At 40.0% G+C, this 12,579-nt stretch overlaps 1 protein-coding gene across 21 annotated transcripts in view; it reads left to right on the top strand.

Annotated features, from left to right (window-relative positions):
* The window catches only part of PBRM1 (polybromo 1), a 126,752-nt gene that overhangs the window by 69,628 nt on the left and 44,545 nt on the right, over positions 1-12,579 (top strand). For 20 of the 21 annotated variants that reach the window (XM_049863258.1, XM_049863259.1, XM_049863263.1 and 17 more), the window contains 2 exons: positions 97-739; positions 7,827-8,038. In XM_049863258.1, coding sequence (XP_049719215.1) covers positions 97-739; positions 7,827-8,038 — 855 coding nt within the window. Of the gene's footprint in view, positions 1-96; positions 740-7,826; positions 8,039-9,824; positions 10,005-12,579 lie in introns of all 21 variants that reach the window. The other variant, XR_007514485.1, reaches the window with a different exon arrangement.

Genomic DNA, 12,579 nt, shown 5'->3' with positions numbered 1-12,579 from the left:
GGAGTAGTCCCTTTCTTATGGTTATGCCATAAACTCTATACAGATTTAGGTTCATTTATTTAATTTTGTCCGTTAACATTAAATCTGTTTCTTTAGGTAGGAAGAGTGGCATTTCTCCTAAGAAGTCAAAATACATGACTCCAATGCAGCAGAAATTAAATGAAGTCTATGAGGCTGTAAAGAACTATACTGATAAAAGGGGTCGCCGCCTCAGTGCCATATTTCTGAGGCTTCCCTCCAGATCCGAGCTGCCTGACTACTATCTGACCATCAAAAAGCCCATGGACATGGAAAAAATTCGAAGCCACATGATGGCCAACAAGTACCAAGATATAGACTCTATGGTTGAGGACTTTGTCATGATGTTTAACAATGCCTGTACATACAATGAGCCTGAGTCCCTGATCTACAAAGATGCACTTGTCCTACACAAAGTCCTGCTTGAAACTCGCAGAGACCTTGAGGGAGATGAGGACTCTCATGTCCCGAATGTGACCTTGCTGATTCAGGAACTTATCCACAATCTTTTTGTGTCAGTCATGAGTCATCAGGATGATGAGGGGAGATGCTACAGTGATTCCTTAGCAGAAATTCCTGCTGTGGATCCCAGCTTTCCAAACAAACCTCCCCTTATTTTTGACATAATTAGGAAGAATGTTGAAAATAATCGTTACCGGCGGCTTGACTTATTTCAAGAGCATATGTTTGAAGTATTGGAAAGGGCAAGAAGGATGAACCGGTATGTTTTCACAGTCATTTCTTTTTGAGAAAGTGATATTTAATGCAAAACCAAAAGGAATACTGGTTTGATGTACGGTTTTGGCTTGGGTACCTTATTATAGCTAATAAGGTGCCATTCTGAATTCTAACTGGCCAGAATTTCTAGAGAGATCGTACTCTTGGAGGGAGAGGGCACACTTCTAAATCATCTAGATTAGGCCCAGTGAGAAGGAGTAAACCAAAATTGAAGATCTGTGAAAAAGTATCAGCTCTTAAAATACAACATATGCAGAACATGATTTTTAAAGAATAAAATGCTAGTAAATTAGAAATAGTTTTTTCTTTTAAAGTTTAAATTCAATCCAAGAATGTCTTAAATAAATTAAAATAGTTTTTGCAGTATTGATCTGAGGTTAGCATTATTTAAATTTGACAACCATTTCAAGAAGTTGAAAAGGCTTCTTTTTTCTTTAATAATCTCAGATTTTTCACCTTAAGAGCAGACGTTAAATGCTCTAAAAGAATCAGCCAAGAGATAACCATGCTTAAATTTCCATCAGATTTCAATTTTCTTTCATTTGACTGGTGATATATCTTTGCCACACATCAATAACACACTGAACTGTTAAAACAGATTCAATTCACCAATTACAGCATGTCTTCTGAGTGCTCTTGGAGGCACCTGGGTAATGTAGATAGTTAAGGGTACTAACCCTCCCTTCTTGGAGCTCAGTCAGTCTTGCCGAAAGCTAGGCCTCTAGCCAGTGTCCCTGGACGTGTGGGGGATTTCCAGCTAGGGAATCTGTGAAGCCCATTAAAGAAAGTGCATTTTCTCTGGACCTTGAAAGAAAAATTTATAGTCACATTTGCTATTCCAATTAAGCACTAGGTATTTGTAAAGCACCATGCTAGGTACTTTATGTAAATTATCTCTAACCCTTATAATAGCCATTCTGTGAAGTTGATAATCTTCCCAGTCTGTATGTGAAGAACCCAAGGCACAGGCAGAGAGAAGTGTGTTCCGAAAGTCTCTTAACTAGTAAGTGGTGTGTCTCATCTTGTTCCCCACTGCAGAGTGCCGCTGCTGAGACAGGCACTCACACCAGCCATGGAGCACAGCCAGGCACGGCAAGTCTTGAGCCCTGTGCTCTAAGAGCTTGAAGTCTGACAGATAATACAAGACCCACGCTTAGGAGAAAATAATTCCAGACATAAGACAATATGTAACAACCTGATACTTAGTAAAGATGGTGTCATATGAAATAAGGAACTCTGTGGCCTAGAGTTCTCCTAAAAAGACAGAAGTTATCAGGGAAGAAGAAGAAAATGGGTAGGATTCCGATGAGCAGTGGGGAAGATATTTCAGGTAAGCTGAGGGGTATGAGCAAAAGCATAGGGTTAGGGAACGAATATGGTCTGTTAAGAGACAGGTAGAGTTGGGGCCAAATTGGAGAGGTCCTCAAGTGACACATGAGAGTAAGGACCACAATAAGTGGTCCTTATTCTTAGACAGTGGGAGTAGAAATAGAAAGATGGAGGGACATCTTGTAGTCAAAATCTGCAAGAGCTGTTCCCTTTTTCAACAAATGTTCGTTGAGTAGCTTCCAGTTAGTATTCTGGGTGCTGAGGATACACCAGTGAACAGAACAGACAGAAGCTGTGCTGTCCCTGAGCTTAAACGTCTGTGTGTGTTCTCAGTTTACTCAAGTAGTCCTTAAGTCTAAAGCCACTCTGCCAACCCCGGTTACATCTTGGAGTTAGTTCTGTAATTCTTCCAAAGGTCATTTGTCTCTTAGATTATTAGCAGCTTTGTCTTGTATAGATGACATATTTATTCCAAGAATTAAGCAGATTTGTATCGCTAGGAAATGAGCTCTTTCCATATTCCTGTCGTTGACATGATTTATTTTTGCTTTTGAGAACTGGGCGATAGGATCCAAGATGCATTTATTGAAATAGTGGTACACACAGTTTCATTCTTGTGCTCAAAGCATTGTTGCAAAACATAAGGGAAGCCATTCTTATCTTTGCAAACAAAGGTAGTGTTGTGACTACTTACAGTATTTAATAAGAACTAACGTCATGCTGCTGAGATGAGAGGTGCATCAGTTTAGTGCCTGATAAACCATGACTGTATCTACTATAGTGTCAATAAAGAAGTTAGGCGTCCCAGAAATATTGTTTATGAGTTTAATGACGCCTACCTGCAGTAAATTTCCGCATTGATCTCTAACAGAGTTCATGCTTCATCACCACTCAACCTCCACCCCCAGTGTTACGTAATATTGCCTAAGACTTCACATCCTGAAATAGAAGAAATCTAAACAGTAAGACAAAGCGCAGGAAAAAGTTCACTCAGGCGACAGTGGTTTTATCGATCAGCAGTATTCAGTAATAGAACGTGCTTACTCATGCCAGCTGGCTGCTGGTTGTCCTAACCTTTTGGCAGTATTTCCGAATGAAGCACTCTGACTCCCTTGCAGATTAAGGGGACCCATGGAAACACAGGGACAGGGAAATACCAGGAGCCTCTTACCAACTCAGTTATTCCCTTCTACTGAATGTCTGCCTTATCGGAAAAGATTATCCGCCAGTTTAGGGGAATGAGAGTTCTTTTCCCATCCTGAGTTTTTGTTGTTATGTAGAGAACCCCTACCCTCTTAAATTAACAAATTCTTAGTATTACTTTGTTTAAATCAACAAAACAAAAAAGAATATGAGCCCTAGTGATGCACTGGTTAAGAGCTCAGCTACTAACCAAAAGGTCAGCAGTTCACATCCACCAGCCTGTCCTTGGAAACCCTGTGAGGCAGTTCTGCTCTGTCCTGTAGGGTCACTATGAATCGGAATCAACTCAACAGCAACAAGGTTTTTTTTTTTCTATAATGACACTTGCACAAAGCTTCCTTTACTAAACACATGACATGGTGAAATTTATGAATCTGCCCTTTCACTTTAACATGGATTTACCAAAAGCAGGATTTCATTTTTAATTTTATATTTAAAACTTGCAGGTATTAGAAAACAAGTTCACCATTTGGTATTTCAAGTAGATAGGCTTTTTTTTAATTTTTATTGTGCTTTAAGTGAAAGTTTACAAATCGAGTCAGTCTCTCATACAAAAACTTATATATACCTTGCTGTATACTTCTGATTGCTCTCCCCCTAATGAGACAGCACACTCCCTCCCTCCACTCTCTATTTTTGTGTCCATTTGGCCAGCTTGTGACCCCCTCTGCCCTCTCATCTCCCCTCCAGACAGGAGCGGCCAACATAGCCTCATGTGTCTCCTTGATCCAAGAAGCTCACTCTTCACCAGTATCATGTTCTATCCCATAGTCCAGTCCAATCCCTGTCTGAAGACTTGGCTTTGGGAATGGTTCCTGTCTTGGGCCAACAGAAGGCCTGGGGACCGTGACCTCTGGGATCCTTCTAGTCTCAGTCAGACCATTAAGTCTGGTCTTTTTATGAGAATTTGAGGTCTGCATCCCACTGCTCCCCTGCTCCCTCAGGGGTTCTCTGTTGTGTTCCCTGTCAGGGCAGTCATTGATTGTAGCCAGGCACCATCTAGTTCTTCTGGTCTCAGGATGATGTAGTCTATGGTTTATGTGGTCCTTTCTGTCTCTTGGGCTCATAATTACCTTGTGTCTTTGGTGTTCTTCGTTCTCCTTTGCTCCAGGTGGGTTGAGACCCACTGATCCATCTTAGCTGGCCGCTTGCTAATGTTTAAGACCCCAGAAGCCACTCTCCAAAGCAGGATGCAGAATATTTTCTTAATAGATTTTTTTATGCCAGTTGACTTAGGGGTCCCCTGAAGCCATGATCCTCAAACCACTGCCCCTGCTACGCTGGCCTTCGAAGCGTCCAATTTATTCAGGAAACTTTGCTTTTGGTTTAGTCCAGTTGTGCTGACTTCGCCTGTATTGTGTTGTCTTTCCCGTCACCTAAAATAATTCTTATCTACTAGCTAATTACTGAAAACCCCTCTCCCTGCATCCCTCTCTCCCTCCCCGCTCTCCTAACCATCAAAGAATATTTTCTTCTCTGTTTAAACTATTTCTCCAGTTATTATAATAGTGGTCTTATACAATATTTGTCCTTTTGCAGCTGACAGTTTCACTCAGCATAATGCCTTCCAGATTCCTCCACGTTATGAAATGTTTCACGGATTCATCATTGTTCTTTATCAATGCATAGTATTCCATTGTGTGAATATACCATAATTTATCCATTCATCCGTTGGTGGGCACCTTGGTTGCTTCCGTCTTTTTGCTGTTGTAAACAGTGCTGCAGTGAACATGGGTGTGCGTATATCTGTTTGTGTAAAAGCTCTTAATTATCTAGGATATGTTCCAAGGAGTGGGATTGCTGGATCGTATGGTGATTCTATTTCTAGCTTTTTAAGGAAGCGCCAAATCGATTTCCATAGTGGTTGTATCATTTTACATTCCCACCAGCAGTGTATAAGTGTTCCAGTCTCTCCACAACCTCTCCAACATTTATTACTTTGTGTTTTTTGGATTAATGCCAGCCTTGTTGGAGTGAGATGGAATCTCATTGTAGTTTTGATTTGCATTTCTCTAATGGCTATTGGGAAATCCTGGTGGTGTAGTGGTTACGTGCTACAGCTGCTAACCAAGGGTCGGCAGTTCGAATCCGCCAGGTGCTCCTTGGAAACTCTTTGGGGCAGTTCTGCTGTGTCCTATAGGGTCACTATGAGCCAGAATCAACTCGATGGCACTGGGTTTGGTTTTTTGGTTTTAATGGCTAATGAAAGTGAGCGTTTCCTCATGTATCTGTTAGCTGCCTGAGTGTCTTCTTTAGTGAAGTGCCTGGTCATATCCTTTGCCCATTTTTTAATTGGGTTATTTGTCTTTTTGTAGTTTTTTTTTTTTAATATAATTTTTATCGTGCTTTAAGTGAAAGTTTACAAATCAAGTCAGTCTCTCACACAAAAACCCATATACACCTTGCTACACACCCCTAATTACTCTCCCCCTAATGAGACAGCCCGCTCTCTCCGTCTACTCTCTCTTTTCCTGTCCATTTTGCCAGCTTCTAACTCCCTCCACCCTCTCATCTCCCCTCAAGGCAGGAGATACCACTGTAGTTGAGTTTTTGCAGTATCATGTAGATTTTAGAGATCAGACGCTGATTGGAAATGTCATAACTAAAAACTTTTTCCCAGTCTGTGGGTAATCTTTTTACTTTTCTGATGAAGTCTTTGGATGAGCGTAGGTGTTTGATAGGCTTTCATTTTTAATTTTATGTTTAAAACTGTAAGGTATTATAAAATGAGTTCAGCATGTGGTATTTCAAGTAGATAGGTTTCAGACATCTCTCTTCAGAAAGCAGGCATCAAAATAGTGTCTTAGGTGTTTCTTCCCTTAGTAAGTTTTATTTTTATTGTTTTCCTACAAGTATTAGCATTTCTGTAACCTGAAAAGATTTTTTAAATTTTTCCAAAAACACCCATTTAGATTATTGGCAGTGTTTTTTCATTGTTTTCCAGTTTACCGTTGCTGATGGGAAAGGGGATTTTGTAGACCTCACAGAGGTTTGATACCATAGTGGTGTGGCCAGCTGACTGGGCTTGTTATACCTGTCCCAGACTTGCCCAACCAGAGTGTCTGCATAACTGCTGATAAAACATTCGTCTGTGGATAGCTTTGTGAATAAGTTTTCAGGCCCTGGAGTTTTTAGTTAGTAGAATTATGTTTAAGCTTTCCTCGGACCCCAGTGAATTAGAGGTAGTAATAAAATTTCTTTCAGTCTAAATTCTAAAGTTTCTTTTTGCCTACTTCCCTCATTTTATAAATGAGGAAAGAGGCTCAGAAAAGGTCTGAATATGACACAAATAATTTTTTTTCCATCTTTCATTGTGTTGCCTGTGTTGGTTCCCAGACTTACATAGTTATTTCTGGGAAACTAAAGCGATCACTGATTCTGAGTCCTGTAACCATTATAGGATGCCCTCATGGCTTTGCAGTTTAGGTTCAGATATTCACTGAGTCCTACCAACCTAGACAACTATGACCCAAAAGCAGGTCCAAAAGAGAAGAAAATGGACATTGCCTAAATCTTTTGTTAACACTTTATACATTATATTGGTCCCCATTAAAGGAAAGTAGAAATTAATCCAAGGATTAGATGCAAGTAAGTGTTGGACATGATATAGAACCTTGTATACAGTTCTCGACACTGGTAGCCATGTTCTTTTGCTAGAATCTACTGATGCATGTGCCGTGTACTTTGAGTTATCTAGTGCTGCTGTAACAGAAATATCACAAGTAGATGGCAGTAACAAATAGAAATTTGTTCACTCACAGTCAAGGAAGATAGAAGTCCAAATTCAGGTTGCCAGCTTAGAGTCAAGGAGGGTAGAAGTCCGAATTCATGTTATCAGCTCTAGTGGAAGGCTTTTTCTCTCTCTCTTTTGGCTCTGGGGGAAGCTCCTTGTTACCAATCTTCCTCTGGGTCTAGGAGTTTCTCAGCGCAGGGACCCTGAGTCCAAAGACATGCTCCGCTCCTGGCTCTTATTTCTTGGTGGTAGTAGGCCCCTCTCTTCCCTGCTCACTTCTCTCTTTTATATCTCAAAAGAGATTGACTCAAAATACAACCTAATCCTATAGATTGTGTCTTGCCTCATTAACATAACTGCCTCTAATCCTGCCTCATTAACATCATAGAGGTTAGGATTTAGAACACATAGGATAATTACATCAGATCAAAGAATGGAGGACAATCACACAATACTGGGAATCATGGCCCTAGCCCTTTTAAAAAAAAAAAAAAAAAGCCCTTTTAGGGGAGTACAATTCAATCCATTACATACCTCCACAGGGAACTATGTTAGGCCTTTTCTGTTTCATGATCTGTATACAAGGAGTGAGCCTTAAAGAAAAGGAAACGGGGCATGAGGCTCCCATGGTCAAATGACACTTCAGATTTTGTTCTAACAGACATCAAGGAGATACCTTTCTTAGAACTAAACAAAAGTATATTAATTAACATATTAAAGAAGTAGTTAATAGAATTTAACGTATAATTGAGGTGTATGAAATAAGTAGTTTGTGTGTCAATGGATGCTCTTGATGCCGTTATAGGACAGATTCTGAAATATATGAGGATGCAGTAGAGCTTCAGCAGTTTTTTATTAAAATCCGTGATGAACTCTGCAAAAATGGAGAGATCCTCCTTTCACCAGCACTCAGCTATACCACAAAACATTTGCATAATGATGTGGAGAAAGAGAAAAAGGAAAAATTACCAAAAGAAATAGAGGAAGATAAACTAAAACGAGAAGAAGAGAAAAGAGGTTAGTTTCTTTTCATTTTATAAAATATGAAGAAATATTATACTCTGTGCTAACTGATGTCATTATTAGCTGTGGAGAAGGTTCTGTTTATGTAAATTACTGCTCATGGTGTTGACTCTCACAGTAGATGTGGTGAAATGAGATGTTTTTATCATTAATTTGGTCATCAGGCTGGAAAAGATTAGAAGTTGTATGTGACACAACCATTACCCTAGTACCCAGGAAAAGAGTCAATTAATTCATGAGAATGGGAGCTTAATACTTCTTAACATTATTAGTAGATGAAAACCTAAGAAGCCATATGGGGCTAAAAGTAGTGAGTACATCAAGTTTCTGCCACATCACTCAGTAGCATGGTTTTTCCTCATACGGACTCTCGGCCAAACAAGTAGATGATATTTTGGTTGAACCACGTTCTTAGAATGAAAATTTTATTTTAATCATAAAAAATATATATATATATCAACCTAAAATTATTATTTTTTGAGTGATTTGCCAGAATATAGAAATATTTTGATAGTGGGAACTTTTATCACAAACTTGCTCATTTCTGATAAAGCTTGAGTTCACATGGATACCTTGAATACTTGGTTTCCCAAAGAGTTACGTTAGCCTTTAGCATCAAACTTCCACTTTAGTTTTTTTACCCCCTTAGGCAAGAAAACAAAATAAATTGATTTGAAGTAAGTATTATAAGTGATGGCATCTCCAAAAAAAGATGAGAAAGAAACCTGGTTGGTGAAAATGGTAATTTTACCTGTGTAGGGCTAGCTGCAAAAACCAATAGCTTTGCCACCAGAGGTAATGCACTGGTTTGGGATGAGTGTATGTGTGCATGGGTGCATCCGTGCCATTGCCAGCTCAAAGTAAAACCTGCAGCTTTACTAGCCCAAGGTGATGGTTGGAGTTGAGAAAGATCTGGGAAATGAGAGAGCCATACCACTCCCGTTGCTGTTGAGTCAATTCTAATTCATAACAACCTTATAGGACAAAGTAGAGCTGTCCCGTAGAGTTTCCAAAGCTGTAAATATTTATAGAAGCAGACTGCCACATCTTTCTCCTGTGGAGTGGCTGGTGGGTTTGAACCACTGACCTTTCAGTTAGCAGCCAGATGCTTAACCACTGCCTCACCAGGGCTCCTTGAGAGAGCCATAGAAGGGCTGAAATAAGCTCTCCACACATTCTTGGCTGATTAGAAAACTATGCAGGTGCAGGTGTAGGGAAGATGTGAGAACCTGACAAAAAGCAAAATTCAGAGGATACTTGAAAACCAATTGCACCTTTCCATGCATTTCCTAACCCTTACACAGATCAATCAGCAGAGGATGAAACCTTATAGGTTTGAGGTGTTTGAACACAACCTTTGCCTGAAGCATTGGCTAACCCTAGCTATGCAGACCTAGGAACAGCCCCTGGTGTCAGTTGTCTTAGTTTATCTGTATTAGGAGTCCCAGCAGGAGAGGAGAGAAAGAAAGGAGGAGAAAAAATATATATGAAGCTACAGTGGCTGAAAATGTCTCAAATTTGATGAAAAAACATGAACCTACAACTCTAAGAACCCCAAGTAAGATAAACACAAAGAGAACCACTTCTAGGTACATCATAATCAAACTGCTGAAAGAAAAAGAGAAAATCTTGAAAGCAGCAAAATAACTCAACTCATAAAGGAAACAATAATATGAATAATGCCTGACTTCTCATAAAACATAATGGAGGCCAGAAGACAGTGGAATGACATTCAGAGTGTTAAAAGAGAAAAAAACTGAACCAAGACTTATATATCCAGGAAAACTGTTCTTCAAAAATGAAGTTGAAATAAAGACATTCCCACATAAACAAAAACTGAGAATTCACTGCTGGCAGACATGCCCTAAAAGAAATACTTAAAGGAGAGCTTCAGGCTAAAAGAAATTGACACCAGATGGTAACTCGAGTCAACGGGAAGGACTGAAGAGCATTGGAAATGGTAAATATAAAAGAACATGTGTGTATTTTTTTTTTCACTTTTTTTCCTCTCTAAAAAACCATTATTATGTTTTTTAAAAATCACTATTATGTGTACAGCAATAATTGCAACAGTGTATTGTTAGGTTTTTTAACATTTATAGATGTAATATTGTTGTAGTTATTTGTTAGGTGCTGTCAAGTCAGTTCCGACTCATAGCGACCCTACAGGACAGAGTAGAACTGCCCTATAGGGTTTCCAAGGAGCAGCTGGTGGATTTGAACTGCTGATCTTTTGGTTAGCAACGGAGCTCTTAACCATCACTCCACCAGGGCTCCAGATGTGATATATGTAATAGTAATAGCACAGAAGAAGGGGGTATGGAGCTATATTGGAGCAAAGTTGCTATATTTAATTAAATTAAATCAGGACTAACCTGAAGTAGATTATAATAAGTGAAAGATGCACATTGAAATGCCTAGAGCAACCACTGAAAAACAAATAGCAAAACGTCAGGGCAGGAATTAAAATTATACACCAGAAAATATTTGTTTAACATAAAAGAAAGTAGTAAAGGAAGAAAAGTAGAACGTAAGAAATACAACATAGGAAACAAATAGGAAAATGACAGATATAAATCCAGTTACATCAAATAAGTACATTAAGACTGGAGGAACCCCCCCCCAATCTATTGCCTAGAAGCTATTATGAAGTTATCTTTAAACAATAGTTTAGCTCAGTAAATAATGTTTGCCTTGAGCATTGCACCTTTTAAAAAATTACTTCTGTGAGATCAGTAATTTAATTAGTAACTTCTGTGAGAACAGTAACTCTAAAACAAGGAGCCCTGGTGGCACTAGAGTTAAGTGCTTGGCTGCTAACTGAGCGGTTGGCAGCTTAAACTCACCCAGTGGCTCCACAGGAGAAAGCCTAGAAAAACCTATGGGGCAGTTCTGCTCTGTCACATGGGGTTGCTATGTGTTGAAATAGACTCAATGGCACATAACAACAGCATCTCTAAATCGCAGATGAGAACTTTAAGGGGCAGAGAGTCTAAGTTGAACGGTAGTGAAACAGTATGGGCAGAGGTAGTGAAAATGGTGCCAACATGAAGTATGTAACCATTGTCAGTGAACTATACATGTAAAAAATTATTGAATGGGTACATATTTTGTGTATATTTTCACAAAAAAAACTAAAACAAAAGATAAATCTGGTTAAAATTATAAAATAATAATTACATTTAACATAGATAAACACTTCAATGAAAGCAGATTATCAGATTGAATTTTAAAAGTAACATTCAGCTATATGCTGTCTACAAAAGACATATTTAGATTCAAAGACACAAATAGATTGAAAGGAAAAGATAAACCACATGTCATGGATTGAATTGTGTCCTCCAGAAATATCTGTCAACTTGGCTAGGTCGTGATTCCCAGTATTGTATGATTATCTACCATTTTGTCTTCTGATGTGATTTCCCTATTTGTTGTAAATCCTATTCCTATGCTATAATGAGATGGATTAGTGGCAGTTATATTGATTAGATAGTGTCTTAAACCGACCTCTTTTGAGATCTGTAAGAGAGAAGCAAGCAGAGAGACATGGGGACCACATACCACCAAGAAAGCAGCACTAGGAGCAGAGCGCATCCTTTGGACTTGAGGTTCCTACACCAAGATGCTCCCAGACCAAGGGAGGATTGGTGAAAAGGACCTTCTTCCAGAGCCAACAGAAAGAAAAAGCCTTCCCCTGGAGCTGATGCCCTGAATTTGGACTCATAGCCTGCTAGACTGTGAGAGAATAAATTTTTCCTTGTTAAAGCCATGCCCTTACGGTATTTCTGTTATAGTAGCACTAGATGACTAAGAATTTGGTACCGAGAGAGTGAGGTACTGCTTTAACAGGTACCTAAAATGTGGAAGTGGTTTTGAAATTGTGCATGGATAGAAGACTCAGAAGGAAGTGAGGAGAACTGTTAACACCTGGGAAGGCGCAGATGGTGAGAAACAGCAGCAAATAACTGGCAGCAACAGAACCGGGAGACCAGTGTGATACAGTGCTGGAGCCGACCCATGGAGCAAGAAAGCTGAGTGTCTTTGTGCAGGAGACTTCCCAGTGGAGAAGGATGCCTCTGGGCATTGAACAGTGGAGATAGGCTTGGTGACCCACAGAGCAAGAGAACTGAGTGCTTTCTGGCTGAAGTTTACTGGTGGAGTGGGGTGCCTCCAGGCACTTATCAGTGAAGCTACAGAGCTTTGGGACACTTGTCCCAGCAGGGCAGATGAGGGCGTGAGGCCCAAGGACTGAGAGGCTAAGGAACCAGGAAGCAGAAGCTGAAGAGACAAGGAACACAGGAAGCCCAGCTGTCTCAGTCTCGAAGGGTATGGCCAGGACCTCTGGGGTCTCAAAGGGTGGAGCCATGGCCTCTGGTGTTTCTAAGGGTAGAGTTGCCACTGAGATGGACTAGGAGAATGGTGCAGCTAAAGCTGAGAGAGCAGAGTTGCCATCCCAGTGGGCCTGGAAGGCAGAGCTGAAGCCCAGGGCTGGGGGGCCTCCACTCAGAACCTGAAGAGTGCGGCCAATACCTAGA

This window comes from Elephas maximus, chromosome 20 (genome assembly GCF_024166365.1).
Source record: "Elephas maximus indicus isolate mEleMax1 chromosome 20, mEleMax1 primary haplotype, whole genome shotgun sequence".
In the NCBI taxonomy this organism is placed as follows: domain Eukaryota; kingdom Metazoa; phylum Chordata; class Mammalia; order Proboscidea; family Elephantidae; genus Elephas; species Elephas maximus.
Note: the sequence above shows the minus strand (reverse complement) of the source record. Positions and strands in the feature narration are given on the sequence as shown.